Here is a 27,909-nt window from a genome sequence, read left to right on the forward strand (position 1 = left end):
TGACAGGTGATGGGTCAGGTGGAAGGTGGGCAGCTGGGAGTACTGCCCTGTTGGGATCCCAGTTAGCTCTTGAGAGAGCAAGTTATTCAAAAAAGGACAAGCCTGCCCCTCTGACTCCCTCTACTTCCTGTCTTGCCAGCCAGTCTCTGCGCATGCTACCACCATGGGCATACCGTTACCGTGAGGTCCTCGCCAGGGCCCAGACAGAGGTGCTCACCCTTGGACTTCCAGCTTCCAGCCCTCCCAGCTCTTTTCTCTTTAAAGTACCCATACTTGGGGACTTTGTTCTATCAACAGAACAGTGGTTAAGACACCATGGTTATGACACAAAAGTCATATTCAGAGGAATGTGGATCTAACAAGCTTCTTCCAAAAACCAGAAGCAGCACATTATGAGTGGAGAATCAGTTACCACACTGCCTAAGCAGAGTAGAACTCTGTCGTGAAAGGGACAAACTTAATGACAAAGCACAGGAACTGTGGTGGCCCCACAGGTTCACCTTCTCGTGAGGGCTGCTTCAAACAGGGTAGACTGTGCCAGGAAAGGCGCAGCCACAGCTAGAGGGTCAGCAAGCCAAAGAAATTCAAGAACCACATTCTAACAACTTGCTCTCACAGGGGCTCACTGGGGGTTTTGCAAGAATCATATTAACCCCTTCTAAGGGTAGTGTTTCCAGCAACCACATGCCTCCCAGTAGGCGCTCCCCTTCCTAACTTCACCATAATGGGGATCATGAAGCTTTCTAGGGACCCACTCAACCTGTCTTCAAATCATAGCTCAAACTGACAGCCAAGTCTGAAGCATGCTTCCTCATCTCCTAGTGCTAAATCTGTGCGACACCCTACAAACCTGCAAACTCCAATGGATGCACTGGCCAAGAAAGAAACAAATACAGCAAAGATGCAAAGAACGACAACGTTGGAAATGAAACTCAAAGCCACCATTAAGTGTAGTTAGTTGTCGATGAAAGAGCCTACAGTGGGAAAGGTGACCCTGCCACCTGCCAGAGCCTCGTGAGCGGGGGGGAGCTCCCGGGCAGTGAGCTGAGGACACGGTGCCAGCAGAAAGCTCCGCCCGAGGCGAGCCTTGGCAGTCATCTCAGAGCACCGGCAAAGGACAACATGCAGAAGCAGATCCTAACTTTCAGAGAGGAGCGCGAGGCTTCGACAGGTCTGCGGACCCGTGTGCCTGAGACAGACCTGCAGTTAAGGCAAAACGGAGGGAATCTGGACTCTCGAGGTTATCTTGGCAGCTGTGTCTTGCTTTGTGAGATCTCATTATTCGTGAAAATTGGGCATGGATGGGTTGCTTTCATTTCTGGCACTGACATAGTGAACTGTTCTTTCCCAACATCAACGCAGGGAAAGGGCAGGTGGGGTGGGACGTCCTATTCTCCCTCCTGTAGAAAAGAAGAGAAACTGAGTTAAGAAATGTGCTGTGACTACGAGAATGGTGGAGATGAGTTTAAAATAACAGAGATTAGAGTCAGCTTTGTAGCGCTGGCTTAAGCCCTGGCTGCTCCACTGGGGATCCAGCGCCCGGCTAAACCTCCTGGGAAGGCAACATAAGGTCTCCCTGGCACTCACATGGAGACCCTGATGCAGCTTCTGGCACCCTGGCCCTGCGTTCCACCTCGCCCAGTCCCAGCTGCTGCAGCCTTCTGGAGTGTGAACCAGCGGATGGAAGATTCAACAGCTTGCATTAAATAAATAAAACTGTAAAATAAAACAAAACCATAGGGCTCAGACTTGTCTGAGATATCTTGAAAAGACTGAGACTGCTTGGGCAAAGAATTCTCTTATAAACGAGAACTTCTTCCAGTTTACAGCGTGGCCCATGAGGGTTTTCATCATTAAGGTGTGTGGCATGGCGTGCCCCGGCAGTAGGCTGCCACACCGAGTGCTAGACCCAGCTCGAAGCGGGTGGGTAACGCGATCCTTCTGGGTGCCCGCGCCAGCTCCTCCTACCACGTTCAGAACCCTGTGTTCTTGGGTACACGCTGGGGAATTGGCTAAACAAATCCCTGGCAAGCGACGGGCACAAGGATAGTTCTACAGTCCTGAGTCCTTCTTGCCTGAATCGCAGTCTCTGAGCACGGGGGCGACCGAGCCAATGGGAGCAAGTAAGTGGCAGGGGGAAAAAGCCCAGGCAGCCGGGGTGGCACCCACAGAGGAGCAGGCAGCAGCAGCAGCACCCCCAGAAGAGCAGGCGGCAGCAGCCGCAGCAGCAGCAGCACCCCACCTCGGGGGCCGGCCAGGCGGTCCTCCGGCAGCCAGGGGGCGCACGCATGCACGCCGCCGCGGCCCCGCCCCCGCCGCGCGCCTGCGCTTCCTGCCCCTCCTCGTCCGGGATGCTGCTGCCGCTGCTGCGAAGTAGCTGCTTCCCTTCCTCCTCTCCCGGCGGCGGCGGCGGCGGTGGCGGCGGTGAGCGGGCACTGGGCAGCCACCCGGCCGAGCAGCTGCAGCGCGGGGTCGAGCTCGGGGCGGAGGCCGAGGGGGCGCGCGGCGGCGGCGGGCGCTGGGCCGAGCGGGAGCCGTATGCGTGCATGGATCCGGGCGCCGCGCTGCAGAGGCGGGCCGCGGGCGGCGGTGGCGGCGGCGGCGGCGGTTTGGCCGTGGGCTCCCCGGCGCTGTCGGGCGGCCAGGCCCGCCGGAGGAAGCAGCCCCCCAGGCCGGCCGACTTCAAGCTCCAGGTCATCATCATCGGCTCCCGCGGGGTGGGCAAGACCAGCCTGATGGAGCGCTTCACCGACGACACCTTCTGCGAGGCCTGCAAGTCCACCGTGGGTAAGGGCGCGTGCGGGGCGACCCCCGGGTAGGGGTCCTGGGGGGAGCCTCGCCTGGAAGCCTAGGGGCCCGGGAGGGGGTCCCCACGGCAGCCGGGCGGTATCCTCCGCCTGGGATTTTTCGCTGGGCGTCGTTGGGGCGCCCCGGCCTACGTCCGGGCCAGGGCCGGGTTCTCGACCCCTTCGGGCGCCCCGGGAATCCGGGATGGTGGGAGACGCTTGCTTTATCTTCACGTGAAGAACTCCCGACCCCTGCTCGGACCCGTCCGAGGAGGAAGGCATGGCCGCGGGTCCTAGAGCAGGAGGCGGCTGGACCCGAGGCCTCTTAGGGATCCCTTTTGCTGACAGCACTGAGATGGTGAGGTCCAGCAGCGTCCCCCACCCTGCCCTCCACCGGGCTTTTCAGGTATAAACTCGGAGCAGAAAGGGCTTGAGCTGTTTTTGTTTTTTACCCGTGACCTCAAATAACCCGCTGGCCCGGCCCGATTGGAGGAGAGGAAGGCCGGGAGGTAAGCGTACCTACCTCGGGGTCCTACACACAAACTGCGGGGCTGATTTTTCTGTTTGCTAAAGGCAGACTTACAGGACGAGAGGGTCTGTCAGGTGGGTGTGGGTTGCTGAGTGAGGGGACCTGTGGACAGGGTGGCTCACCTGCCGAGGTGGACAGCGAGGACTGTCCCATGGGGATACAGAATTCTCGTGGACTCCAGGTCCTCGCACGCAGGCGCAGTGTCCTCAGACCCCTGCCTTTAAGTAAAACAAGTACTGCATTTCACATGGTCTGTCTGGAAGGTTAAACTTGCCAGTCTGTATCTTTGTGTTTTGTATCTAAGAACTTTATTTCCTTCATACCCTTTTTTTTTTTCCTGAGATACATTATTTTTGAAAATATGTGTGCTCTCGGGGCTTTGTTGAAAGTGGTGGCCTTGGAAACGAGATAATGAAATTGAGTAGCATGATTACACCTGTTGCAGATACTCCATGTTGGCTCATGCCCCGGTGTGGGAGTTACTAAACCATCCTGTGGTGGGGACGCAGGTTTAGTACCTGGCATAAATCAAGTGGTGTTAAAAAGAAGATTCTGAGTTATCAGCCCTTCGTGGTACCACATTTAAAGATGTAAACTTAGAACTAATACGGCGTGGCGTGTGGCCGAGACGTCAGTGCAGTTGCTAACAGGAGGCCTGGCCAACTGCGGGTGAGGTTGGAGATGTGCAGGTGGCAGAAGGTGAGACGAGGAAGGTTCTTCTAGGCCGGTCCACAGTGGATTGGCACCCCGTGTGCACACTGGGTCCCTTAGGCAGCCTGGGACCGAATGCTGTGGGGTGCTGAGTCCTTCGTGGCCCCACGGGCTCCTGCAGCCATAGGTCACTGTGAAGACAGCTGAACGGAATTTGGCGGTGCACAGGCTGTTGGGGAATGAGGAGGCCACAGGGAGACTAGGCGGGTGGACTTAAAGCAGCTTCTATCCTCACCTTAAATATGGCTGTGTTTGTCTTGTTCACCTGTGTTTCTGTATGTACAACCTTTTGGTACTAGGCTGAGTGAAGGTTTCCAACTGTGGGAGGCTCAGAACCTGAAGACTCACCTGAAAGCCCCGGAGAGTTGCCTCTGGCCATTACCGGCTCACTTGTTGAGCACCCGTTGTAGGTCAGGCGCTAGGCTGCCCACCAGGATTAGGGTAGGCCCTGTTCAGAAGTGGGGCTGAGCTCAGGGCGAGGAGGTGGCAGGTGGGGAAGGGCAGTAGTAGCGATTGTGGACAGAGTGAGGGCAGGTCAGAGGCAGGTGCCTCAGCCCAGAGCATTGTGAAGGTGTTAGGAGAAGGCTCACCCCGGTGACTGACAGCAGTCTGAGCAGGTAGCTCGCAGGCTTCTTGGGAGTGCAAGGCTCAGTGGGCCCCCACAAAGAGCACCATTCTCCCCCATGACAGCATGTCTGGTGGGGGAATGGCTGGCACTCACCAGAGTCAGGGAGAGAACCTGCTCCCCAGGCCTGCCCTCTCCAGGTGGGTCGCTGGCTGGCAGTGTCTCCCTAAAGTCCCCTTGTAAGATGGATCATACTCACTGGACATGGGGTTGAATTAGTCTGCTGCAGCTTTCTTAATTTTGACAAGTTCTCTGACAGTTTGAGAAATGGAGAAAGGTAGCTGGCAGTGGAAATGTGCTGTGTCTAATAAGCCAGGTGCAGCCGTCTGTCAGTGCTGCCCAAGCAGTAAGCATATGTGATTACCTACTACAGTCTGTGTGTGGACGCACCTTTATGCCATAACTTTCTCCCTCCAGTTTAAGGCCATGGGATTTAGGGTAAGCAGGGAAATGAGACTTTTTAGAAGTGTATTTCAAAGACAACTTCATCAAATTCGATTTGTGTTAGCCTTTGTTTTTCGTTGCTATGCGGTTATTGAAAACTCACTATTAATTTTGCCTGTGTGGTAGTGGTTTCACTCACCCTTCCTCGACCTTGCTTCTAGGAAGAAAAAAATATATATAATCATGCAGAAAGAATGAGGAGCCCAGTTCTTGCCCAGGCTCTGCAGCTAGTTCTCTGTGATTGTGGAAGTAACTTAGTTGTCTGGGCATGTGGGCAGTGACATGCTGTGAGCAGGCAGTCCTGTTCAGTGAGCACTCACTTTGTATATTCCACTAAGAGGCCTTGCCACAGTCACGAAAGGTAGCCCATTTCACAGGTGAGGATAGCCCCAGAGGGGAAGACTTGGCCCTGCAGTGCAGTGAGTCTGCGGGCCAAATCGTCGTGTGTGTGCCTGGCTTGCTTCAGTATTTAACTTGATTGCTTTGTCAGGAACACTGGTGGTCCACACACGGGAAGGCCACTTGTGGGAAGCCTCTGTTGGCTTTCGGGTTTGGTCCTTGGTGCAGCACTGCTGTGAGATGCTGATGTAAGTCATGTCAGTGAGATGAACCTTCTTCAGGCTCCTGGCATCGTGTGCCCCTTGCGTTGGAATGTTAAAATCATTCTCCATGAAATGGCATTTGTTACCTGTAGATGTTGAGTATGCCTAACCCACAATGCCCAGAATCTGAAATTTTGAGCTCTGGAATGGGAAATTCCACGCCTGACTTGGTATGACAGGTGGCAGTCAACACACTGGTGCCCTGAAAATATTGGGTAAAATTACTCTCTGGGTCTCAGTGTAAAGTGTGTATGAATTACAGACAAATTCCATGTTTAGGCTTGTGTCCCATCTCCAAGATATCCGTGTGTGTGTACACATGTAATATGATTCTAAATTCCAAAAAAATCAAACACTTCTGGTCCCAAAGACATATTCAAACCTGTATAATCTTTTAAATAGCGCATTTTACATATTTCTATAAATTATCCTAAATTTTTAGCACATATTGAATATAGGAAAGACTGAAGTAAGGCAGTCTAGACTAGAATTCTGATTTTCATGAACAGTAAAATTTCTCCCAGAAAGCTGGAGGCCAACATAAGATTGTGATTTTATTTTGCCAAGCAGGAATAATTTTGTTGCTTTAACGCCACTGTCAATGTGGGTGTTGTGATGTGGGTTAAGCTGTGTTTAGGATACCCACATGGCTTCTGGGAGAGCTTGGGATTGAGTCCCCCTCCAGTTTCCTGCTGAGAGGCAAATGCTGGATCAGGGTGCCTGGGTCTCTGCCACTGATGTGAGAGATGCGGGAGATGCAGATGCAGGTGGAATTTTAGGCTGCTGGCTGTTGGGGCTGTTTAGGGAGAGACCCAGCAGATGGGAGAGCTTAGTCACACTTGTCATTCTGCCTTTCAAGTAGTTGAAAGTAAACAAACCTTAAAAAAAAGAGTTCAGACATTCATATTTTTAAAATATATTTTTATTTTGAATTATGTGGTGCAATTTCATGTAAGTTGGGATTCCCCCCAAACCCCCACCCCCCCAACAGTTTTCCCATTTTACTACAATGGTGTAGTCCTTCATAAGGAATCAATTCTATCAGTCTCTTATTTAAGTGTACCCCAACATTGTTGGCACAGACAATGTCAGACAGTCCAGCATCCCATTGTCTACACGTGCCCAACAGTTTCATTGGGAATCTGTCTTTTGTCTGGAAGCAGGGATGCATGTTCCATTATACCCCACATCTGTATGTGATAGACCCCAGTACTCCATCACTATACATTACCATAATCTTGAGAAGCCATGAAACAAGGTCAACAACTGGTACGAGTTAGAACAGCCACAACAACAACGTCAACATCAACAACAAATTACACCACCATGAAAAACCACACCACTGAGTAACCAACACATGGGTGACAAAAAGGAAACTCAAAAGTCTCCTGGGGAAAATGATGCTACCGTGTAGTCCATGAGCCAGTGATGAATTCGACAAGAAAAAAGAAATTATTTAGAATAAATAAAACCGCAATAAAAAACATCAGAACACATGGGATATAGCAAACATTCATATTTCAAAAACAGAAAAAAGCAGAGAAGACCGCAGGAAAGACAAAATAACAGAACTGAGACATTCTTAAAATTTTGTTCTGAGAGTCTTGCTACTTCATTTTCCCCCCAGCCTAGCCCCTGAGCGTGCTTGGTCCTGCAGGGCAGTGTTGTGCCCTTGCCCAACCCCTGCTCCGGTCCCTTGGGCTGCACCGAGGGTGTGTGTACTCAGTGAGCAGCAGCTAGGGACACTGGGCTGTGGGGGACTGTCTCACCAGGACCAAGGTGGAGGCCCAGGAGGCTTAGCCCCGCTCTCTGTAGGTTCTTCATCCAGTGCCAGGTGAGGGGCTAGGTGAAATGGAGGCAGGCCTGTCTTCCTGAAAGCTGTAGCAGGGACAGCCAGCAGAGCTGGCTGCTTGGCGTCTGGGACAGTCGGAGTAGAGAGATGTGCATTAGAGTGGAGTGTCACGCTGCACATTGCATTTTTGCCTTTTCTATTAATGTTCTTACAGGCCGTGACTGATCTACCCAAGTGCGTGGCTTAAAAGAGCTAGGGAAAGTTCTCCAGCATCCCCACTGCCAAAAGCCAAGCTGTGGAGCCCTCCAGGGCCATCCGCTTTGCCTGGAGAGCCCCGCACAGGCAGCCCTGCTGAGTGACCTAACATGATGGCTTGGGGAGATGACAGTGAGGAGCTAACACTGGGGTCTTGCCAAGGGAGTGCTGGGCAAGGGAACGCTGGGTGATGAGGTTCCTTTGGTGAAAATTAAACTGCTCGGGTTTGTGGAAAAGTGTCCCATATGGTGGAATAAGGTCACAGAGAGAAAGCATGCAGATTTAGTTGGGGACCGTTATTTACATTGAATAGAAATCTATTTCAAGACTGGCTTAACTGCATGCAGTGTCTGTTTCTTGCCTGAAGAAGAGAGACTTCTTTCTGTGTGATAAGACATCCGAAGTCCTAGAGATTGCCACTTACTCTGCAGTCCGTGGAGTCTGCCGGAGGCGATCTGTTAATAGATCTTGGAACTGGCTGCAGAAGACAGTTCCTTTGTGAATGGGTAGGTCCACATTATTCTGGATCCTCGGGTGGCAGATCCGTGGTGCCAGTGAAGCAGTGGATTGAATTTGTCAAGAAAGCATGGCCTTGTGCAGCAGTCACTCAGCAAGTGTGTTTGAGAGGCTCGTGTGTCTGTGTAAGACACCACTCTGCCGGCCTTTGTGCAAGGCTTAGGGCTGAAGCCTGCGTGCCCGGCTTGTCCTTTGTGGAGGGGAAGTGAGTCATGCAGGTGGCCATGATAAAATGGTAGGCAGGAGGGAAAAATGCCCTTGTGTCCTAGCAAAGGAAAGGGCTGGTTATTTTTCTTTTGATTGCACATCTTTGACATTTGGAAAACCCAAACTATAGAGCAAAAATAGTGCTGGTGAGTGAGTGTGATTTTCTCTCTTTCTTCCTCCTTCTCTCCCTCCTTTTCCTCCTTCTTTCCTTTGTTAATATGGTTTTGTTTTGTTCTTTTCTCTCTCTCTTTGTTTAATTATCACAGAAAACCTTTCCCCCATCTGTCTTGGATTTCTGTTGCTTACGTAGTAATACCATCTTAGTTTACAAAACAAGCTGCAAGCCAATGACAGAAGTGACTGCCAGAGACAGCTCTGCAGGCCAGGTCCAGCCTCCTCTCCTTGGAGGAGCAGCAGGCCACTCCAGAGGGGGTCTTTGTTACTTTTCCCTCTTCCTGTCCTCTCATGCCTGCAGTGTGGCAGTGCCTCAGCGCTCTGGGCTGGCTACAGAGTCACACCCCTGTGACAGCAGCTGCTCGGAGTACCTGCGGTCCCTCCCTGACGCTAGCTTCCTGCTGATGCTCACCAGTAGCAGGTGTGCGCTAGTGCTGGCTCCCTGCCACCTGCATTGTTCCCCACTCCTGGCCCCACCGCCTCTGATGAGTGAAGGCATTTGGGCTGCAACCCCGCAGATGGACGGCAGAGTCTCTGCTTGTTTCTGTCCATCACATGCCGTCAGTGAGTGCAAGAATAAACAAGGGTGAAATTCCTCTAGTGCCTGCCCAGGAAAGCCCATTTGTAATTCTCATTCCTGTTTGTGCTGTAGGCGGTAAAATCCTGAAACACCTCACAGAAATTCTCCTTTGAAGATACACTCAGAAGTACATAATTAAATATGCATATCGAAATGTACATTTGAGGCTGCTGTTACCACGGAGGGGTTCAGTTGCTGCTTGGAATGCCCGCCGTCCCCTATCAGTGTACTAATTGGGGTTCCGGGTACCTCACCTTCTGTCCACCTCCCTGCTGAAGCACCTGGGAAAGCAGCAGAAGATAGCCCACCCACGTGGGGGACCATGATGGAGTTTGGGGCTCCTGGCCCAGCTCCAGCCATTGTGGCTGTTTGGGGAGTGAACCAGTAGGTGGAAGATTTCTCTCACTCCTACTCTGCCTTTCAAACAAATAATATATATATAATATATACATATATATACATAATATACATATTATATATATATATTAAATCTCCTTACATGGCCTGGCTAAAATACACTGTCTGCTTGGCAGTCCCAGTGTTTAGAATAGTAAAGTTATTATTGTTTGCTTAGAAGAAAATTTTAGTGCTTCACTCTTTGAATATCTGGATTCTTCCCCCCGCACCCTAACAGCCTTGACTCCTTCTCCCCGTTTAAACAGTTTCTTCCTCTTGTGCCCAAGAGCTTGAAACAGCAGTTTCAAGGCTTCTCTGTGGCCAAGAGTGGAGAAAGCGTCCTGGCTAGGGAGGAATCCGGGCCCGCCCGTGTGCTTGCTGTTAGTGCTGTAATGTTTGCCAGCAGCACAGTGTTCTCTCCTGCACGGGGGTGTGTCCCCACCTCTTATCCAGCCACTCTCTTGTCCAGGTCCACATGGGGGCACCGTGAGGATTAGCCTGCCCAGTGACCTGCACCCACATCCTCTCTGACTGCAGCAGTATACCCCAGGAAGTCAGTAAGAGCAAGCATGAGTTCATGTGGATCAAGCCTGTCGAACAGTACCTAAAATGCAGCAAATGCCAGACAAGAGCTCTGAAGAGAATAAATGCCACCTGTCTCTGAAATCCCCTCCCGGGTGATACCGGCCCCTTGTGAGAATGGAATGATCTGGTTGTTCTCTGGGGCCCCAGAAGTGCCCCAGTGGACGCTTGGAGCACCCCACCTGCACTGCCCCGACAGCTACAGTCCAGGCGCTGCTGTGTGTTCCAGTCACGTTCAAGGCTGCCACTTGTGCTGCCCTTGTGTCTGTTTGGATGGGAACTGCAGGGCGATCTTATTAAACTTAGGGTGAAACCTGAGAAGCATCTTTTAATGGCACTTGGTAACTTTTACTCCGTGTATAGTACCCACTCCCAAGGTGATCAAAATAACTTGCGGTCATAGTGCTTGGTTTCAGTTCCGCAGATTCCTTGTGACACAGCTGAAGTGGGAAAAGGCAGGTTGTCATCGATGCTGTGGCAGGATATCTAGCCAGGAGCTGAAAGATGGGTGTGCCAGCAGAGTTCCTTGTGCCTTAGCATCCGGAGGGTGATATGGTTTAGGCTGAGAACCAACCCGCTCTCCCCACTCGGATGACTGTTGTAACCTTACATGTACAACTGTCTATGACCTTGACATTTCTTTCAACTCACTGAAGGCGCTTGAAGCCTCCCCGTTCACAGGAGTCTGTGAGCTCTATCCTTGAGAGGACTGCCTCCCCGCAAACTGTGCTCATCACAAAACATGTTGGAATGAGAGGTGAGTGAAGCCTGAAGGCCAGACACAGCTCCAGACCTTGGGGCAAGGAGCAGATGAGCTCTGAAGTGAAGAGGGAGAGGGGACAAGCAGACACACACACACACACACCTCTGCCACCACCATGAACACAGCTCCAAACCTAGGGAGGCAGACATACTCACACCACCCCCACTCCCGCCCTGAGCCCTGCCGTGGGCTTGCTTGTGCCTTTGACCCAAAGCAAATACTCCTGTTGTGGTCTTTGAGAAACAGTGATGGCTGAGAAATGTTTTGCTTCCCGGGGGCAAAGTGGGGTTGGGGGCTCCGAAGTTTTTGTCAGCTAAGATTTCTGAAGGCATGCCAGAAAGAAGGCCATGGCCTAGCGGCTGAAGCCCTCACCTTGAACATGCTGGAATCCCATATGGGCACTGGTTCTAATCCCAGCAACCCCACTTCCGATCCAGCTCCCTGCTTGTGGCCTGGGAAAGCAGTTGAGGATGGCCCAAAGCCTTGGGACCCTGCACCCGCTTGGGAGACCCGGAAGAGGTTCCCAAACTTCTGGCTTCGGATTGGCTCAGCTCCAGCTGTTGGGGCCAGTTGGTTAGTGAGCCATCTGATGGAAGATGATCTCTGTCTCTCCTTCTCTCTGTATATCTAACTTTGCAATAAAATAAATCTTAAAAAAAAAAAGGGCGGCAAGGTATGTGGTTTAACTTGTCTCCAGTGGCTTCATTGTGGGCTGCATGCACCTCCCTCACACAGCTGTCACTGCAGCAGCTTTCGTTGTAGGCCATGGTAGAAGCTTGGCTCTGGGTATTGCTGCTCGGCTAGTACAGGTGTCACTGTAGCTTCTCTGCACTCTGGTGCAACAGTGCCTATGTGGCTGGGCTGCTGCAGGGCCCAGTGCTTTGGGTATAAGGCAACATGTTTTACACATTATGTTCTCTGATGATTGCTAGAAGAAATTAAGATAAAGAGAATTAAGATCAAGAGTCATTTGTGGCGGCTGGCACTGTGGTATAGCAAGCTAATCTTCGCCTGTGGCTCTGCCATCCCATATGGGTGCCAGTTTGAGTCCTGACTGCCTCACTTCTAATCCATCTCTGCTAATGGCCTGAGAAAGCACTGGAGGATGGCCCCCGCACTCAGACCCCTGCACTCTGTGCAAGGCCGGGATAAACCTCCTGGCTCTGGGCTTCGGACTGGGCCAGCTCCAGCTGCTGTGGCCATTTGGGGAGTGAACCAGTGGTTGGAAGATTTCTATCTCTTTCCTTCTTCCTCTCTGTCTTTCCTTCCCTGTGCCTTTCAAATAATACTAAGTCTTTAAACCACAAAAAAAGCAAGTTACAGTGACTCAGGAGGCTTAGCCCATGAATGTGAGGGATGTGGCCCTGTAACCTGTGTGCCTTCAGAAAAGCTCCATGAAATATTTGTTAAAGTACAGTGTTGCCGGGCCCGGTGGCGTGGCCTAGTGGCTAAAGTCCTCGCCTTGAAAGCCCCGGGATCCCATATGGGCGCCGGTTCTAATCCCGGCAGCTCCACTTCCCATCCAGCTCCCTGCTTGTGGCCTGGGAAAGCAGTCGAGGACGGCCCAATGCGTTGGGACACTGTACCCGCGTGGGAGACCCAGAAGAGGTTCCTGGTTCCCGGCTTCAGATCGGCATAGCACTGCCCGGCCGTTGCGGCTCACTTGGGGAGTGAATCATCGGACGGAAGATCTTCCTCTCTCTCTCTCCTCCTCTCTGTGTATATCTGGCTGTAATAAAATGAGTAAATCTTTAAAAAAAAAAAAAAAAAAGTACAGTGTTGCAGCAGGTTCTTGCAGACAACCCCAAAGTCTTAGGTCATTGGTTAGTACCTTCATGTGGAGGGGCGACCCACACTAATCATGGCTCCTAGGGTGGGGGCCTAGTGGGAGGTCTTCCTTTGTCCCCTCTCCTCTGTAGGCAGTTCTCTCACTGTCCTCCTCTGCTTCCTGGCTCATCTTGTCCTCTTTCCTCCACCAGTCCAAGTGGAGGGGGCCGCCCAAAACTGGGGGCTCCAGTAAACCTCTGTGTCCTAGGACACTCGGGAATTTTTAAAGTAACAATAACTAGCCTGGATAAGAAAGATAAGCTGCACAAAATATTTGAAACTGGATACTTAACAAAGAGAAGTGTGTCTTGGCCGCGGTTCTGGTGGAAGGCAAAGGGCCTGTTTTGGGGACAGCCTTCTTGATGGCAGAGTGCTGAGGTGGTGTGGGGCGTCACACGGTGAGTGTGTGTGTGTGTCCGTGTGTCCTCTGCTCTCTGTGTTACTTCTTGGAAAGCCAGTTATGGAGACTCTACCTGATGACCTATCTAATCCTGCTCACCTCCCAGAAGCCCCACTTCTTAACAACACAGTTGAATGGAATTTCCACCTGCTTAATGCTTCACAGTGGGGTTAAATTTCAACAGGAACCCTTGGGGACCACCAGGCCATAGCATTCCTTGAAGAAAGATTAGCTTCCCACCCTCCCCCTTTAAATTTGTTTATTTATTTGAGAGGCAGAGTTTAGAGAGAGGGTGATCTTCTATCTGCTGGTTCACTTCCCAAATAGTTGCTTTGGCTGGAGCTGGACCAGCCCACGGCCAGATGCCAGGATTCTCCCCCAGTGTCCTGTGGGTGCAGAGCCATCTTCCACTGTTTTCCCAGGCGTGTTAACAGGAAGCTGGATCGGATGTGGAACAGCGGGGACTCACCAGTGTCCATGTGGGGTGCCAGCACTGCAGGCGCCGTGTGTTGCTGTAGTGACCATCAGGGCGGTGTAGGGAGGGGGCACAGGCACATTGCCAGCATCGCATGTGAGCCTTGGTTTGAGGTTCTGCTCTGCTTTCATACCTCTTCCTGCTCACCAGACCAGGAGGGAGTGCCTGCCTCCTGACTGCAGCCTGGCACCGCCCCTGAGCATTGTCGCTGTTTAGGAAGTGAACTAGTGGATGCAAGCCCTCTTTCTCTGCATGTCTCAGTGAAACTCCACCTTCCAAATGAAATAGGACACACACACACCTCGCATTCTTTAAGGAATTGCAGGAGAAAGGCAGTGCTCCGTTTCACACCTGTCTTTTTTTCCTTTTTTTAAAATTTACTTGACAAATCTTTGGTGCTTTGTTACGCAGATGGCCACAACAGGTAGGCAGAAACCAGGAACTTCTTAAAGATCTCCCACGCGGGAGGTAGTACCCGAAGCATTTGAGCTGTCTTCGACTGCTTTTCTGAGGCCATAAGCAGGGAGCTGGATCGGAAGTGCAGCAGCCTCAACATGAACTAGTGCCCATATGGAATGCCAGTGATAGCATTATCCACTGTGCCACAAAAAGGCACACCCACCTGTGTGTGTGTGTGTGTGTGTGTGTGTGTGTGTGTGTGTGTGTCTTTCTGCATTCACTGCTCCCATTACACATCTGCTTGGCCTGTCTACACAAAGGTGTTTGTCTTTTTTCAATGGGTCAGTCCTGTTTTGACCACATTTCCCCCCAAAATAGCAGTTCTCCTTACAAGGGGGCAGCTTTCAGTGATCGAATCTCCTGAGTGGCTGTTGAGTGGCAGCCATGTTGCAGCTTTCCAGGAGTCAGAGAAACACACTTTCTCGGAGACACAGATTCCCTGAGGGAGTGCAGCCAAGAAGAGACAGTGATGAGGGTCAGAGAAGGAGACGGGTCCTAGAGCTGGGGGCACAGAGAAAGGCAGGTGTCCTCGGAGAAGGGTGTGCTGTGGTGTGTTGGTTTGGGACAGTGTGGCTGACTGAGCCTGGTGAGGATGGCTGCTGGCTTCCCTGTTGGTGGCTGGTGGTCAGCAGGACCGTGGGTGCCCCGTACTGGTCCATAGGCTGTGAGATGCTGTTTAATCCCCTCATACCTGAGGCTGTTGGTGGCTCAATTGCTTTTGGAAAGTATTACCATTATCTCCGTGGTGTTGATACTAATAACAGACACTATTAGCAATTGTTTTTATTTGTGATGTGAGAAGATTTTTAGAAGTGTTCATTATATACCTTGATACAAATCCAAGGTTCTAAGCCATAAAGTGGATTAAGCTCCCAGTCATCATGGGCTGCTTGGTGGCTGTTAGATAAGGCCCAGGATATGTCACTATTCTGTTGTCTTTGTTGAATTTTAGATTTAGCCATTGGTTGTTTCTGTGTTACGAGTCTTCATTTTGACGGAACAGATTCTTAACCCTGCCTGCTGTTGGATTGTCTTTGTTTTCCTATTAGAACTGGTAGTGTGCTTATAATCACATGGTGATGATATTACCACTTACTTCCTGTATTTGAATGTTAACGCCCTCTGCCTTTTGTTTTCATACATTAGCTTTGAGGCTGCAAAATAGTCCTAGTGTGGGGGACTCCTGAAGTTGGCCCAGAGTTGCTAAGTTATGTGAAAAAGAGCATCTGGCATGTTCAGACTCAACAGTTCTTAGCAAGGAAACAGTGTAATCACAACAAAAGCCATCTGCCCACTTGCAGCTGGGGCCAAGCTGATTCTTAGGGAATTTGCAGCCACCATGACAAGTCTTTAGAAAGTCTCAACTTTCTGAAGTAAGGTTTTTAAAAATAATGTCTTAAAGTGGTCTTGACAACCTGTTAACAGGAGGTCATATGCACAGAGCAGGGGGGGACCCCAGAGTGGAGCAGGGAGACAGGAGGAGGCTTGTATCCTAACCCTGAAGATTCACAGATCCTCACCAAGGACTATCAGTACGAGCACCGAGGACTACATCTCAACTGCCAAGGAGAGCACGGGGAATTGGAGTGCCTTCGGAGGCCAAGAACTCTGAGGTCATCCACTCCCACTTGAATCCACCATATGGGATGAAAGAAATCCAAATCCTTCCTCGCAGGATCCAAGGGCATCAGAACAACAGCCAGGAACCCTGAGCAGTCTGCAGAAACAGAAAAACAGTAAACTTCCTTTGGGACTAGGGAGGGGAGCGTTCTCTGGTCCTCACTTGGTTCCAACTTTGGGTCCACACCCTATCTTGCAGTGACCATCAGGATCGCTCCAGAAACCCCTCAAAACAAACAAACAAAATTCTAGAATAGATAGAGAACAACAAGGAAAGCTTGGAATCAGACAGGAAACGGCCAAGGTGGATACACTTAAATATCTTACTAGATGGAACACAAAGATTAGTTACTCCTCACTAGGGTATTGAGGATTTCTCTGCACACCCCTCTTAAAACTGTTCTGCATCTCAATTGTTGACATATGTCTTGTTAGAGTTATAAGCCAGTCTAGACTACCTGAAAAAAAAAGCTAAGTTCAGCAAAATTATGCTTTAACGCTATATAATGCTAAATACTGTAATGAAAATAGACATGAGACAGCTGAATAGTAATCTATAGCCATTTTAAGGTGTATAGAAGTCGGTCGTGTATAAACTGAAATTGAAATGTCAACATGTTGGTTACTCAATACTGTCAATTAATTCCATAACGTTATAAATTGTTGCTGATGTTATGTCAGGGATTTTAATTGATAGGGATGATACTCTGCCGGCTCTGCCTTCAGACCAGAGATGGTCTCACCAACAAGCTGTTGAATTTGGACAACAAGATGCTGGACTCTATGCTTGGTATATGCTCTCAATGAAAGAGTCTCAACTGATCTTGAACTGTGTTAATGCAACAAGGTGGAGGAATCCACCATGGGGGAGGGTTTGGGGAATGGTGGGGGGAATCCCAGTACCTATAAAACTGTGTCACATAATGCAATGTAATTAATAAATTAAAAATAAATAAAAAGCTGAATTAGAAGCAAAATAATAATAATAATGTCTTAAGAAAGACTAGACCGGCATTCGTGACAGCATGTAGATTTGGTTTGTGATGAAGAGGGAAGTAACGGTGCTGGGCAGAGACCCTCAGGGTGGCCGTTCCAAGAGGGCAGTGTATGGTCCTTAAGCTGTGCCTGGTCAAGTCCGAGCTGCTTGTGCCTCTTAGAGGGCTGCTCTGTTCGGCCATATCCTCGCGGGTGGGCCCTTGAGGAGCTCCAGGTCTTAGTCATGCGCCACAGGCTTCCTCCTTCATGGCTGTGTCATTTGACTTTGGGAAGCAAATGCCTTCCAGAAATGAAAGTGAAATTGAGAGAGCTGGCCCTAGCTCAGCCCTGCCCCTGGATGCTGGGAGGGACAGAAATTCAAAAGTAGCGGCACCTTCTCTGGCTTCTTTCCTGTGACATTGTCAATCTGTGCGGTTTCCTTATGGCAGGAGGCTGCCCCCGACCCCCACCCTGCCGCGGGGCGGTGACCATGGCTTTGGTTCTCCTTGCTTTCCATACTGCGTTACTAATAATAAAAAGCAGTCACATGTCTTTCTCTTCTCCAGGGCTGGTGCCTGGGTGTACCCGAGTGGAGAGCCATGGGACAGACAGGTTCCCTGTGGCTCGGTGTGGCTGCTGCACACTCGCCAGTGTGTCTTTCATTTGGCTTAGTTGTGAAATTGTATTTAAAACTCACCTTGAAATATTTAAGCTTTCTATTAAAGGTAACATATACAAATTAAAATTTGGTTTAAAGATCTGTCTGGAGCGTCACAGGCTGCATGGAAGAGGAAAGCTGACGGGTGATGGTTTGCTTAGCAGTGCTAAAACATGTAAAAGTGAAAGTTGCCCATGTTGATTTGTGTGAGTTAATTTTTTAAAAATAATTCCTGCCCCCCCACTATTGATTATATACTAAGTCATTTTTATCTTCACTAAAATCTTTTGTGAGCATAGAAAATTTTAATAAAATAACTTCCAAGTTCAGACTAAGGTGGTTTGAAACCAAGCTAAGTTTCCAATATCCTGCAATAAGCACTGTCTCCAATATAATACCTTTTGAAAGCCATTTATTTGTCATTGTGATTAGTAAATGGATTTCTAACTGAACTGTGGCGACAGTAAGTGACCTTGTGAACGGCACGAATGCTGGGTAGGTGGTTGGGGATCCAGCAGCACACGGTGACCCGTCCAGGCGCCTGGAGTGCCCCGAGAGCTGCAGGTGCTCATGGGCGTCCGCCCGGCCTGGAGCAGAAACATGGGCCAGAGTTATTTCTCAAGACAAGGCCCGTCCTCACTGTTTCTGCCTCATGCTTGTTTGCTTTATTCACAGGTGTGGACTTTAAGATCAAAACCGTGGAGCTAAGAGGAAAGAAGATTAGATTGCAGATCTGGTAAGTGGCAGAGTCCACCCACCAGTGGCGTGCTTGTGTGTCTAACAGTCCCCTCGCTTGTCTAATGAAATTAACTGTGTGAGCTGGCACACGCCTCCTGCCCTCTGCTCCTGTGCCTGCGGACGGCGCTTCCTTAAGGGAGACTGGAAGCCCGGTCATCGCATACTCCATTCGCAGCGGGGAGTTCCTTCAGCCGTAGCCGGTTTGGAACCCTTGTGCCTCTGCTCACAGATCATCTGAATGCCGTCGCAGCTGTCAGCACTGATGGTTGCTCACGGGCTGGTCTTTAGGTTACTTTGTGTGAGCCAGATTTGCAGGCCTGGCAGGCAGAGCAGCAGAAGCCGCCAGGCAGCCCTGTGTAGGTGTAGGCATGGCGAGGGGCAGGCCAGCATCTCCCAACAGAGCCCCCACTCAGGCCTGCTGGACGAAGCCGAAGGCCCCTCTCTCAGGAGTGGCCCCAGTGAGACAGACAGCACCAGTATGTGCTTGGCGATGCCGGCGGCCAGCGTAGGCAAGAGGCTGAGGCGAGGCGAGGTGGTAGTTGGAGCAGTGGCACTGCGGGCTCTTCTGTGTGCCCTTGCTGCCCGTGACGCGGCCGCGGCACACTCAGCTCACTAACTCCTCTTGGCAGGTCGCCCCCAGCTCTGTCTGTCCACCATGTGTGTGTGTGCTTTCATCTGCGTTAATTGCTGCTTCATCTGTGACGTCACCGGTCACCTAACGCTTGAGTGTTAGTGCCATGTCTCCATCCTTCACCGCGCCCGCGGGGCACTGCTGCAGCCCTGCAGAACCGTCTGAGGTAATGTCTTCATTTGGGAGCCCACCCAGAGAGCGTTTTGGTTTGGGGTTGGGGTCTTCTTGGCTTGGGGTGAAGCCTGAGCAGTCCAAATACCAGAAGAAAACTTACTGTTGCTGCAGCTGACGGCCCAGGGGCAGCAGGCAAAGCCTTCTGCGGTGCTGGCTGTGCCCTTCGCTGCCACCCAGCCACTGTTTCTGTCGTAAGCTTTTGCAGGTGAGGGTGGGAAGGTGTCCATCTCCACCCCCAGCACCAGAGGTGAGGGGCATTCTGATGAGACCACCTCGTGGGGTAGTGCCGCTGATGGCAGACCTGTGTGCGGCAGGTGCTAGGCCCACCTAAAAATAATCACGAAGGTATTAGCACCAAAGTGTTTCTGACAGTAGTGAATCTGCCCCCCCACACACACACACAAAGCATGGAAAGACCCAAATACCGCGTGCTTCTGTCAAAAATGGAAACTAGTAAAGCACACAGGAGTGCCCCAGGTGAGAACAGAGAGCGTGCCTCTCGACCACCCACTGCCTGGCTCCAAACAGAAATGTAAATTACATCTCAAAATACACCTGTATCTGGAGATAAATACCTTGACTATGTGTTATTCAAAAATGTTTGTAAAACTTGGGTGGGATGGTTTTAAAAAGTGGAAATTAAGGGCCAGTGCTGTGGCTGAGCTTCTACCTGCAGCGCCAGCGTCCCACATGGGCACTGGTTGGAGATCTGGCTTATCCACTTCCAGTCCAGCTCCTTGCTTACAAACCAGAAAAGGCTTTCAAGAAGGGGGATTCCAGTGACTCCCTTAGAAAATCCAATGGCTGTCTTACTGGAGGGGGTTTCAGCAGTGAATACCATATCAACAATAGCTGCCTCGTTAACCATAGCATACTCAATAAGATTTCTACCTTCTCAAATGTTTATTTAAAAGGTGAGAAAATAGGGCCCAGTGTAATAGCTCAGTTGGTTGGTCTTCCCCTTTCAAGCTCCAGGATCCCATTTGTGTCCCAGCTACTCTACTTACCATCTGGCTCCCTGCTTATCGTCTGGAAAAGCAGTAGAGGACAGCCTAAAGGGGTTTGGGACCGTACACCCACGTGGGAGACTTAGAGGAACATCCTGGCTCATGGCTTCTGGCTTCTGATCAGCTCAACTGCAGCCATTGAGGCCATTTGGGGAGTGAACTAGCAGGTGTAGGATCTTTCTCCCTGTCTCTTTTCTCTGTGGATCTGCCTTTCCAATGAAAATAAGTAAATCTTTTTAAAAAAAAAGTGAGAAAATAAAACTCCTTTCTTCATTGTTGCATTATTATCCAGTAGGCAGGACGGAAGCATTTTATGCCGGTTGATTTTGGAGATAAGAGGTACCCTGGTGCTGTGGCCTTTGGAACCTCTTGAATGACCAGGAGCAGTCAGCAAAGGAGCAGAGTGATTAAAAATGGCTCTTTTGGGGTCCTCAGCAGGCAGTGGCATTGATGGTTGGCTGCCAGAGGGAAATCTCATTAGAAGAAATTCGTGTTTTCTTTGCTTCTGGATATAGCCAATCAAAGACAGTAGTATTCACAATAGATTCCTGAAGGTTTTAAGTATCAAAGCTACAGATATCTTTGTCACATTCGAAAGGCACAGAGAGGAGAAACAGATCTTCCATATGCTGGTTCACTGCCCCAGATAGCCACAGTGGCCAGCGCTGGACCAAACAGAAGCTAAGCGAATCCTCCGTGTCCCATGTATGGGTTCAGGTCCTCTTTGGGCCATCTCCTGCTGTTTTCCCAGGCATGTCAGCAGGAAGCCGGATCACAAGTGGCACAGCCGGTGCCCATGTGGGATGTCAGCATCGCAGGCAGAAGTTTCAGGTGCTACACCACACACAAGTCATTCTCTGTCCCATTCTTAAGGCACCCTTCATGACCCTGCCGTAGTTTCTTGATCATCTGTGGACAGAAAGGGAGCCTTTTTTCTTGTCTACGTAAAGCATTTCTACATGAAAGTACATAAGATCTTCAAGTATAGCTAAAATAAAATTCATTGGCTCAGCTGTCATTCATCTGTACGTATCCAAGTGCTATGCTGTAAGTTACTGTGAATTTGGAGCCATTATATTGCAGTGGACTTGAGACATGAAGTGTGTCCCCTACTTGTAGGCAAACAGAATAAATTCAAGGTCGCCTTCATGCTGCCGATCCTCCACCACCTCACTGTTGTAGAATTTTGTTTACCCGGGTTGACATCAAGCTCTTTCCTTCCATGCTTGGAAGTTGGAAGCATTTTACACACGGATACTGATTATTGCCCCACAATAATTAAGTATTTAAATAATTCAGTAATCGCAACATTATTAAATAGATTAAATGCAGTGGATAAAAATCTTCACATTGTTGTGTTGATGAACAGGAGAGGCAGAATTGAAGGAATTTTTCAGTTTGCACCAAAGTCAGGACAAGGCCTCTTGCAGGCTGTGGGAAATGGCGATTTAGTTTGTTAGTAACTTGATCTGTAGAAGCTAGCCTGTCACTGGCAGGGGAAACTCGGCTTGCAGAGGCAGAGGAGAGGTGGTAGGATTCCGCCGCATGATGCTAGATGAAAGGCTGATCCATGCGACGTGTCCCCTACCGTCCTACACGGTGGGGACTCACCTGGATTCCTGGGAAGCACTTAGTAAACACTTGTTGAACGGAATCTGTTTCAAAAGTTGAGAAGTGAAATGAAGCAGAAGAGCTCTTAAATGAAAAAATAAGCCCAGATGTTAGGGGACTGTGAAACTGTCCCTGGAGAAGCTTGCTGCTCTGCTGGAAGCATCCAGGGCAGACAGGAAAGACAGCATTGAAAGGAGTCTTCAGTGGGCAGGAGCAAGTGGACATTCCCTCTCTGCAACTTCATAAACTAAACCTATGTGTTCATTTATTTGCCTCCGGTTTTAGCTCTGTTTTCTCACGGCTCATTAAATGGATACTGATGGTTCACCTGCTGAAAATTCCTCCACTCACACAACCTTCCTTAAACCACATCAGAAATACCTTTCTTTTTCCTTTTTTTTTTAACCCCTGTGCTTTGATTATAGAGTCTTTATTGAAACTATTTTTATCTATTTTTTTCTTTGTTTTTGAGACCAAATTTCTGGATATTAAATTCAATGAATATATATACAGATGAATGTGAATTCATTTAAAAGCCGGATTAAAATTACTTGCAATAAAGATTCAGTAAAGCATGTAGTTTCCACAATGCTCCAGGAAGCAGTTACGTGTGATTGCTATTTAAATTTGAGGTTGCACTATATTGTGCTAGCCAGATACTGCAGAGTAGAGAAATGTGTGGTGTCTTTGGCTTTTTAAAGAAATGGCAAGTGTTTCTTAACAGTATTCAGATAGCAGAGGATATTTCTTTAAACATGGAAAACATTTGATCAAATCCTGTGACTGTCTTTTTCTGCTATGAAAATTCTTCCTTATTTCCAAGATCCTGGATTGAAAGAAATGGGGACTTAGTTATGTTTTTGTTTGAATGCAGGTAGTTTAACAAAGCTACCAAGACTTCTAAAAGCAGTTCTGAGCTGATGTCAGTGAGTCCTGGCTGCCTGATGACCCTGCCTTCACGGTGCCAGCACTCCAGCCGGCCCTTTCCCGGGCACGGCCCTGCTGATGGTCTCTGGCCAACCAGTGTTGCTGCCCTCCATCAGGCATGCGAGGACTGTGATGGTGTCCTGCTACCCTTCTCCTGTGTGAAGACGGTGCCATGGAGCCCAGCCCCATCATTAGGCCTGGGAGCAAGGAGTGGGCTCTCTGGGTTGGGAGGGCTTTCCTGGTTTTACTACATTTTGGGGATTTCCACAGCTTGCCAGGCAGGGCATACCTACCCTCCTGGGTACGACGTGTCCTGACTCTCGGGTGTTTGTGGAATTGTTTCTTAGATCACCCACAGTGCTAAGGGTTGCTTTGTAGATGACTGCTTTTTAAAAACTTGTGTCCTTTGCTTTAGTTTTGAGAAGCCTGACCCTATGTTTCGATGTATTAACATTTCCACTGCTGATCTTCTGTCTTTCAGATGGGGGGATAATTAATCGTTCTTGGTTCGTAGTCCGTGTGTGTTTATCCATTTGAGCAGTTAACATTGTGTCTGGGCATTTTCCTCCCCTGAAGCTCGTGGGGCGAGGAGGGGCTGGCTTTGGGATTCCTTGGGAGCTGATTTTTGCTGCTCTTTCCTAGGGACACAGCAGGCCAGGAGAGATTCAACAGCATTACCTCAGCCTACTACAGAAGTGCCAAGGGCATCATCCTCGTGTATGACATCACTAAGAAGGAGACGTTTGATGACCTGCCGAAATGGATGAAGATGATTGACAAGGTGAGGAAGGAGGCGTGTACTCCAGACTGTGCCTCCTTTAAGGCCGAGTGCGACCATCCGGGGAAGGTTGACCCAGAGAGTAAGACCAGGGCTCTTAATGGGTACCTCGGACATTCAGAGCCCAAGCCTGCTCACTCTGCCCGTGCAGTTGGAGACAGGGCATCCTGGTTTCTGCAGAAGGGTCACCCAGGTGCTTGTGTGAGCCCTGCTCTCAGCCTGCTCTGCACTTGGCACTGGATCCCAGGGCCAGTAGTGGTTTTCCCTGGGTGCTGACTGTCCCTCCTATAGAAGCCACACAAACCCTGGAGGAAAGGAGAAAGGGACCATCAGTAGGAATGTCTTAAGAATTTTGTTTTTTTTTTTTTAAGATTTTATTATTATTGGAAAGCCGGATATACAGAGAGGAGGAGAGACAGAGAGGAAGATCTTCCGTCTGATGTTTCACTCCCCAAGTGAGCCGCAACGGGCCGATGCACGCCAATCCGATGCCGGGAACCAGGAACCTCTTCCAGGTCTCCCACGCGAGTGCAGGGTCCCAAAGCTTTGGGCCGTCCTCGACTGCTTTCCAGGCCACAAGCAGGGAGCTGGATGGGAAGTGGAGCTGCCGGGATTAGAACCGGCGCCCATATGGGTTCCCGGGGCTTTCAAGGCGAGGACTTTAGCCGCTAGGCCACACCGCCAGGCCCAGAATTTTATCTTTTAAACTTACACAAACTCAAGTAGCCCAAATGCTAAGGTCCACGAGCTTGAGTTTATGTCTGGTGCTTCCTTGTTCTGGTCCTTCCCTTGCCCTGGCAGCTGGGTGCTGGCACTGTTCCCACACAGATTCCTGATGAGGAACCAGCTCTCCCCTGGGCTTGGGGACTTGGCCAAGGCCGCACCATCTTTCACGTAACTTTTTAGAGATACATAAAATTAAATGGGGTAACCAAAGATTTTTAACCTTTTTAGAGTTCCTAAGCCTACAGCGTTTTTTGAAATTGCAAGATTCTTTTCTCTGATTCTTGGTCCATTTTGTTAGGACTTTGAGGTTGGCGTCCGTTGATAGCCATTTGACTGTTCTGAATGAATTTCTGAGGGTAGAGTCTTGGGACTTCTTGGGCGGTTCCTCATGCTGCTTGCCCAGCTACTCTGCGGTCCCGGGGACCCTGTCTCACCCAGCCCCGTTACCGGGTGGGGTGAGGGGACAATGGGGGAGAAGGACCAGGAGAAAGCGGGCTTGCCTTTCCTCTGTTGGTACACGGTAGTGCCCGTCTGTGAAACACAGCTTCTTATAAAATTCACAGTATGCTTCGGAAGATGCCGAGCTTCTCCTGGTGGGAAATAAGCTGGACTGTGAAGCGGACCGGGAGATCAGCAGGCAGCAGGGTGAGAAGGTGAGACGTGCTGGGCGTGGGAGGTGCCCACACTCGGTAACAGTCAGCGTGGTGGGCTTTGTGCCCTCGGTGAACTGCGACCCGTCTACCAGCACAGTAACCGCACATTTCATCACAGCCACATCTTTCTCATTTGTTTGCTCCTTTACATTCTTTTTGAAACTGCATTAGCATGGAGCAAATTGCTATCCAACCTGGTGTTTCAAGCCATCATACTGATTTTATGATTTTCTCTTAACTCGGATGTGTTTTAGCCTTCCTTGGATTTTGCTAAGGACTCAGTCACAGAGAAGCAGTGATGATCGCATCTTAAATGTCAGTTGTAATTTACTTCATGGTCCTGGCATACCCTGCACGTTTTTGCTGGGTTGTATTTTGCTGTTGACTTATAAAGTAAGAATCTGCTGCTGCCCCTGTGAGCCTCCTGGTTGAGTGTCAGTGCGACTGCCAGTCCACTGTGCCAGCGCTTCCCTTGACGCCGAAGGCTCTCTGAGCAGCAGCCAGGCCTCTGCGCACAGGCTGGCCAGTGCTGAGCTGCACGCAGGGAAGACACATCGCTGTGTTCTCTCAGTTTGCACAGCAGATAACCGGGATGCGGTTCTGCGAAGCAAGCGCCAAGGACAACTTCAATGTAGACGAGATCTTTCTGAAACTTGTGGATGACATTCTGAAAAAGGTAAGAGCACTGCGAGTCTTTGATTTGAAACCAATTGTTTCCTTTGTGGCTTCTTACTGAGGCTGTTTCATTCAGAAATGAAACTTCAATAGTTCTGCTTTGGCTCACAGACCGGATACAGTGGTTAGCCTGGCGAGGGTGTGTGGCTCGGGAGCACCAGGTGCTGCCCACCCAGGGCCTTTGGGCGTCTCTAGGGTTCATCCTCAACAGACCCACTGAGCATGGAAATGCAGCCTGGTGGGGTGACGTAAGCAAGTGGTAATAGTGTTCATTGGAAGCTTGCTTTGCTTCTTGACCAACCTGCCAGAATTGTTCCATGTAGATGGTGGGGAGGCAGCGGAGTGTGCAGCTGAGCCAAGGAGAGGTCCCCGCTGTCCTCTGGCGCTGTGCCCCGACCTTTGCACAGGCCGCGCTGAGCAGTTTCCTCAAGCAGTAATGGATTCTTGCTGTACCTGGAGGCTTACACTCAGAGGTTTGTAGTGAAAACCTGAGTTTGTCCATCCAGTCATCCTTGGTTTCCGAGAGGGCTCGATTCCCGCCCCTCCTAGAGGGTGTTAGAGTCTGCACAGCTCCGGCCTTCCTGCGAAACGGTGCGGTCACTGGCCGGTGGCCCACGCACGTCTTCTTGGTGCTTCTGTCGCCTCTGGATGTGGGACTGGCTGATGGCATGGTGTGCCGTAGGCAGGCTTGCACATGTAGAATGCAGACTCGGTCTGTCCCAGGAGGTAGAAGCTGTAGCTGCTACCAGGTACAGTCAGCTCAGCTCACACTTGACTCAGAAGTGTCCCCCGAATTGGATGTTTATATAGTTGCCAAGAGAGGTCCTCTTTCATAAGCACGTGGCTTGTTCGCAGAGCCCGTGTTCACGTTAACTGAACTGTCAGGGCCTTGAGTTCCGTCCAGTCGCTTCATGGGAGGCTGGGCTGGCCTCTGCTGCCACCACGCATGAAAGGGTGAGCGGTGTGCTCTTTGACCCACGCAGTGCTCTGCGCAACCCTGGTTTGGCTCTGTTGCCACCTGAAGCCTTTAACATCTGCCTCACCTTTGGTGACCAGAGAGTGTTGCTTTTTGTGGAATGCTGCTCCTTACGGCGCACGTGCCAGTGTCCTGTAAGGTTGGAATGGCATTTGTCTTTTGCCTGTGTCCTTTAGATGCCGCTGGACATCCTGAGGAACGAGCTGTCCAATAGCATCCTCTCGTTACAACCGGAGCCCGAGATCCCGCCCGAACTGCCTCCCCCCAGACCGCACATGCGATGCTGCTGATGCGCTGCTCTGGAAACCAAGTGGGCGCAGCTCCTGGAGAGGGGAGAGCGTGTTCTATTCCGCACTACAATCATTTTGACAATTTCCTTTCGCACTTTGTAATCCAAGTCAGAGCTATACACTAACTTGTAAATATGCAATACTGGGTAAGTTTTGGTTACACATTACATTTTCCCTCCAAATGATTATATTTCATTCATTACCCCAGTGTCTAGCGTACACACACTGGGAAGCGTAGTACTTCTAATATGAAGAATGGGAGAAACGAAAGCTATGTTTCTTAAATACTTGTCCTTGTTAATTATACTATGAGGACAGAAGATATTGTGATAAGAAGAAAGGACATGGTGCTTTGCTTACCGTTTTAAAGAAAACTTGTAGAAACTAAAGACTCGGCGGGGAAGAAAAAGCTATCTCAAGTGCTTTTTCTTTATTTACACAACATTTCCCCCAGCTGTAGCATCATTCAAGTGTTGGAGTGTTCCTGCGCCAAGCCAGGCTCCAGCCGTAGCCACCATGGCAGGTTGCCTGGTGGCGGGCACGGCAGTGGAGGGCTGCGCGTGGCAGGGCGGCCTCTGCCTTGACGAAAGCCGCCGACCACCCACAGCTTCCCGATGGACGTCCCCTGTGCTTCTAAGAACCTACGACGACTCAAACAAGAAGTGCTTTTGAAATTACAGGAAAAAGAAATTTAAAACAAAGCTGCTGTCCTGAACAAATCCTGTTTCAAGGAGTTTTAAAGAGATGCATTTTACTCGAGCAGAGAACACGCGTGTTTGCCTAAGCATCCTGTTTCTTTGTGACGATGGATTCCGCCCTTTACGGTGAGGCTCGTTCCTGTTAAGCCCAGACTCTGTTCGGGATTTTTTGGTTTTGGTTTTTTGGTTTTTTGTTTTTTTGGTCTGATAATGAATTTGTGAACTCTTATCTTTGGTATATCTTTTATTAAACTGCACTGTTTTGTTTAGTCAAGGTAAATAAGTAATTCTGTATTTGAATAACTTGGCGTGTCTTGAGTGTTGTGGTATGAGAAGCATTGTGGTCTTTCTACACTAATGAAGTGCAAATAAAATTTTGTATTTATGAATGACCATTGGGTTACCCTGTTTGTTTATGCAGCTAAAGATTGTGACCATCACAGTGTATTCTTCCTAACCTACACTTGTTAATATGTTGAGCGTTTTCGGAAGGAAAGGCTGCTCTCTGCTGTGGAAAACCCACTTGGCAGTTTCTGACAGGGGTGCCCAGAGTGGCCACGTGCTCCAGCAGCCTGACTCCCTGGGTTGGGCTGAGCACAGCCAGCTGGGGCGCTGCACACTCACGCTCATTGCTACTCACAAGAGCCCC

The 27,909-nt window shown here is 49.9% G+C and overlaps 1 protein-coding gene across 1 annotated transcript; it reads left to right on the forward strand.

Annotated features, from left to right (window-relative positions):
* The first annotated feature begins 2,337 nt into the window (after positions 1-2,337).
* Positions 2,338-27,653, forward strand: RAB12 (RAB12, member RAS oncogene family). Its single transcript, XM_004579637.2, has 6 exons — positions 2,338-2,787; positions 18,052-18,112; positions 23,107-23,245; positions 24,532-24,621; positions 25,193-25,297; positions 26,449-27,653. Exons 1-6 carry the CDS (start codon positions 2,352-2,354, stop codon positions 26,560-26,562), a joined length of 945 nt encoding a protein of 314 aa, XP_004579694.2. The 5' UTR covers positions 2,338-2,351; the 3' UTR covers positions 26,563-27,653.
* Positions 27,654-27,909: the final 256 nt, after the last annotated feature.

Source organism: Ochotona princeps, chromosome 18, assembly GCF_030435755.1.
Source record: "Ochotona princeps isolate mOchPri1 chromosome 18, mOchPri1.hap1, whole genome shotgun sequence".
NCBI lineage: Eukaryota > Metazoa > Chordata > Mammalia > Lagomorpha > Ochotonidae > Ochotona > Ochotona princeps.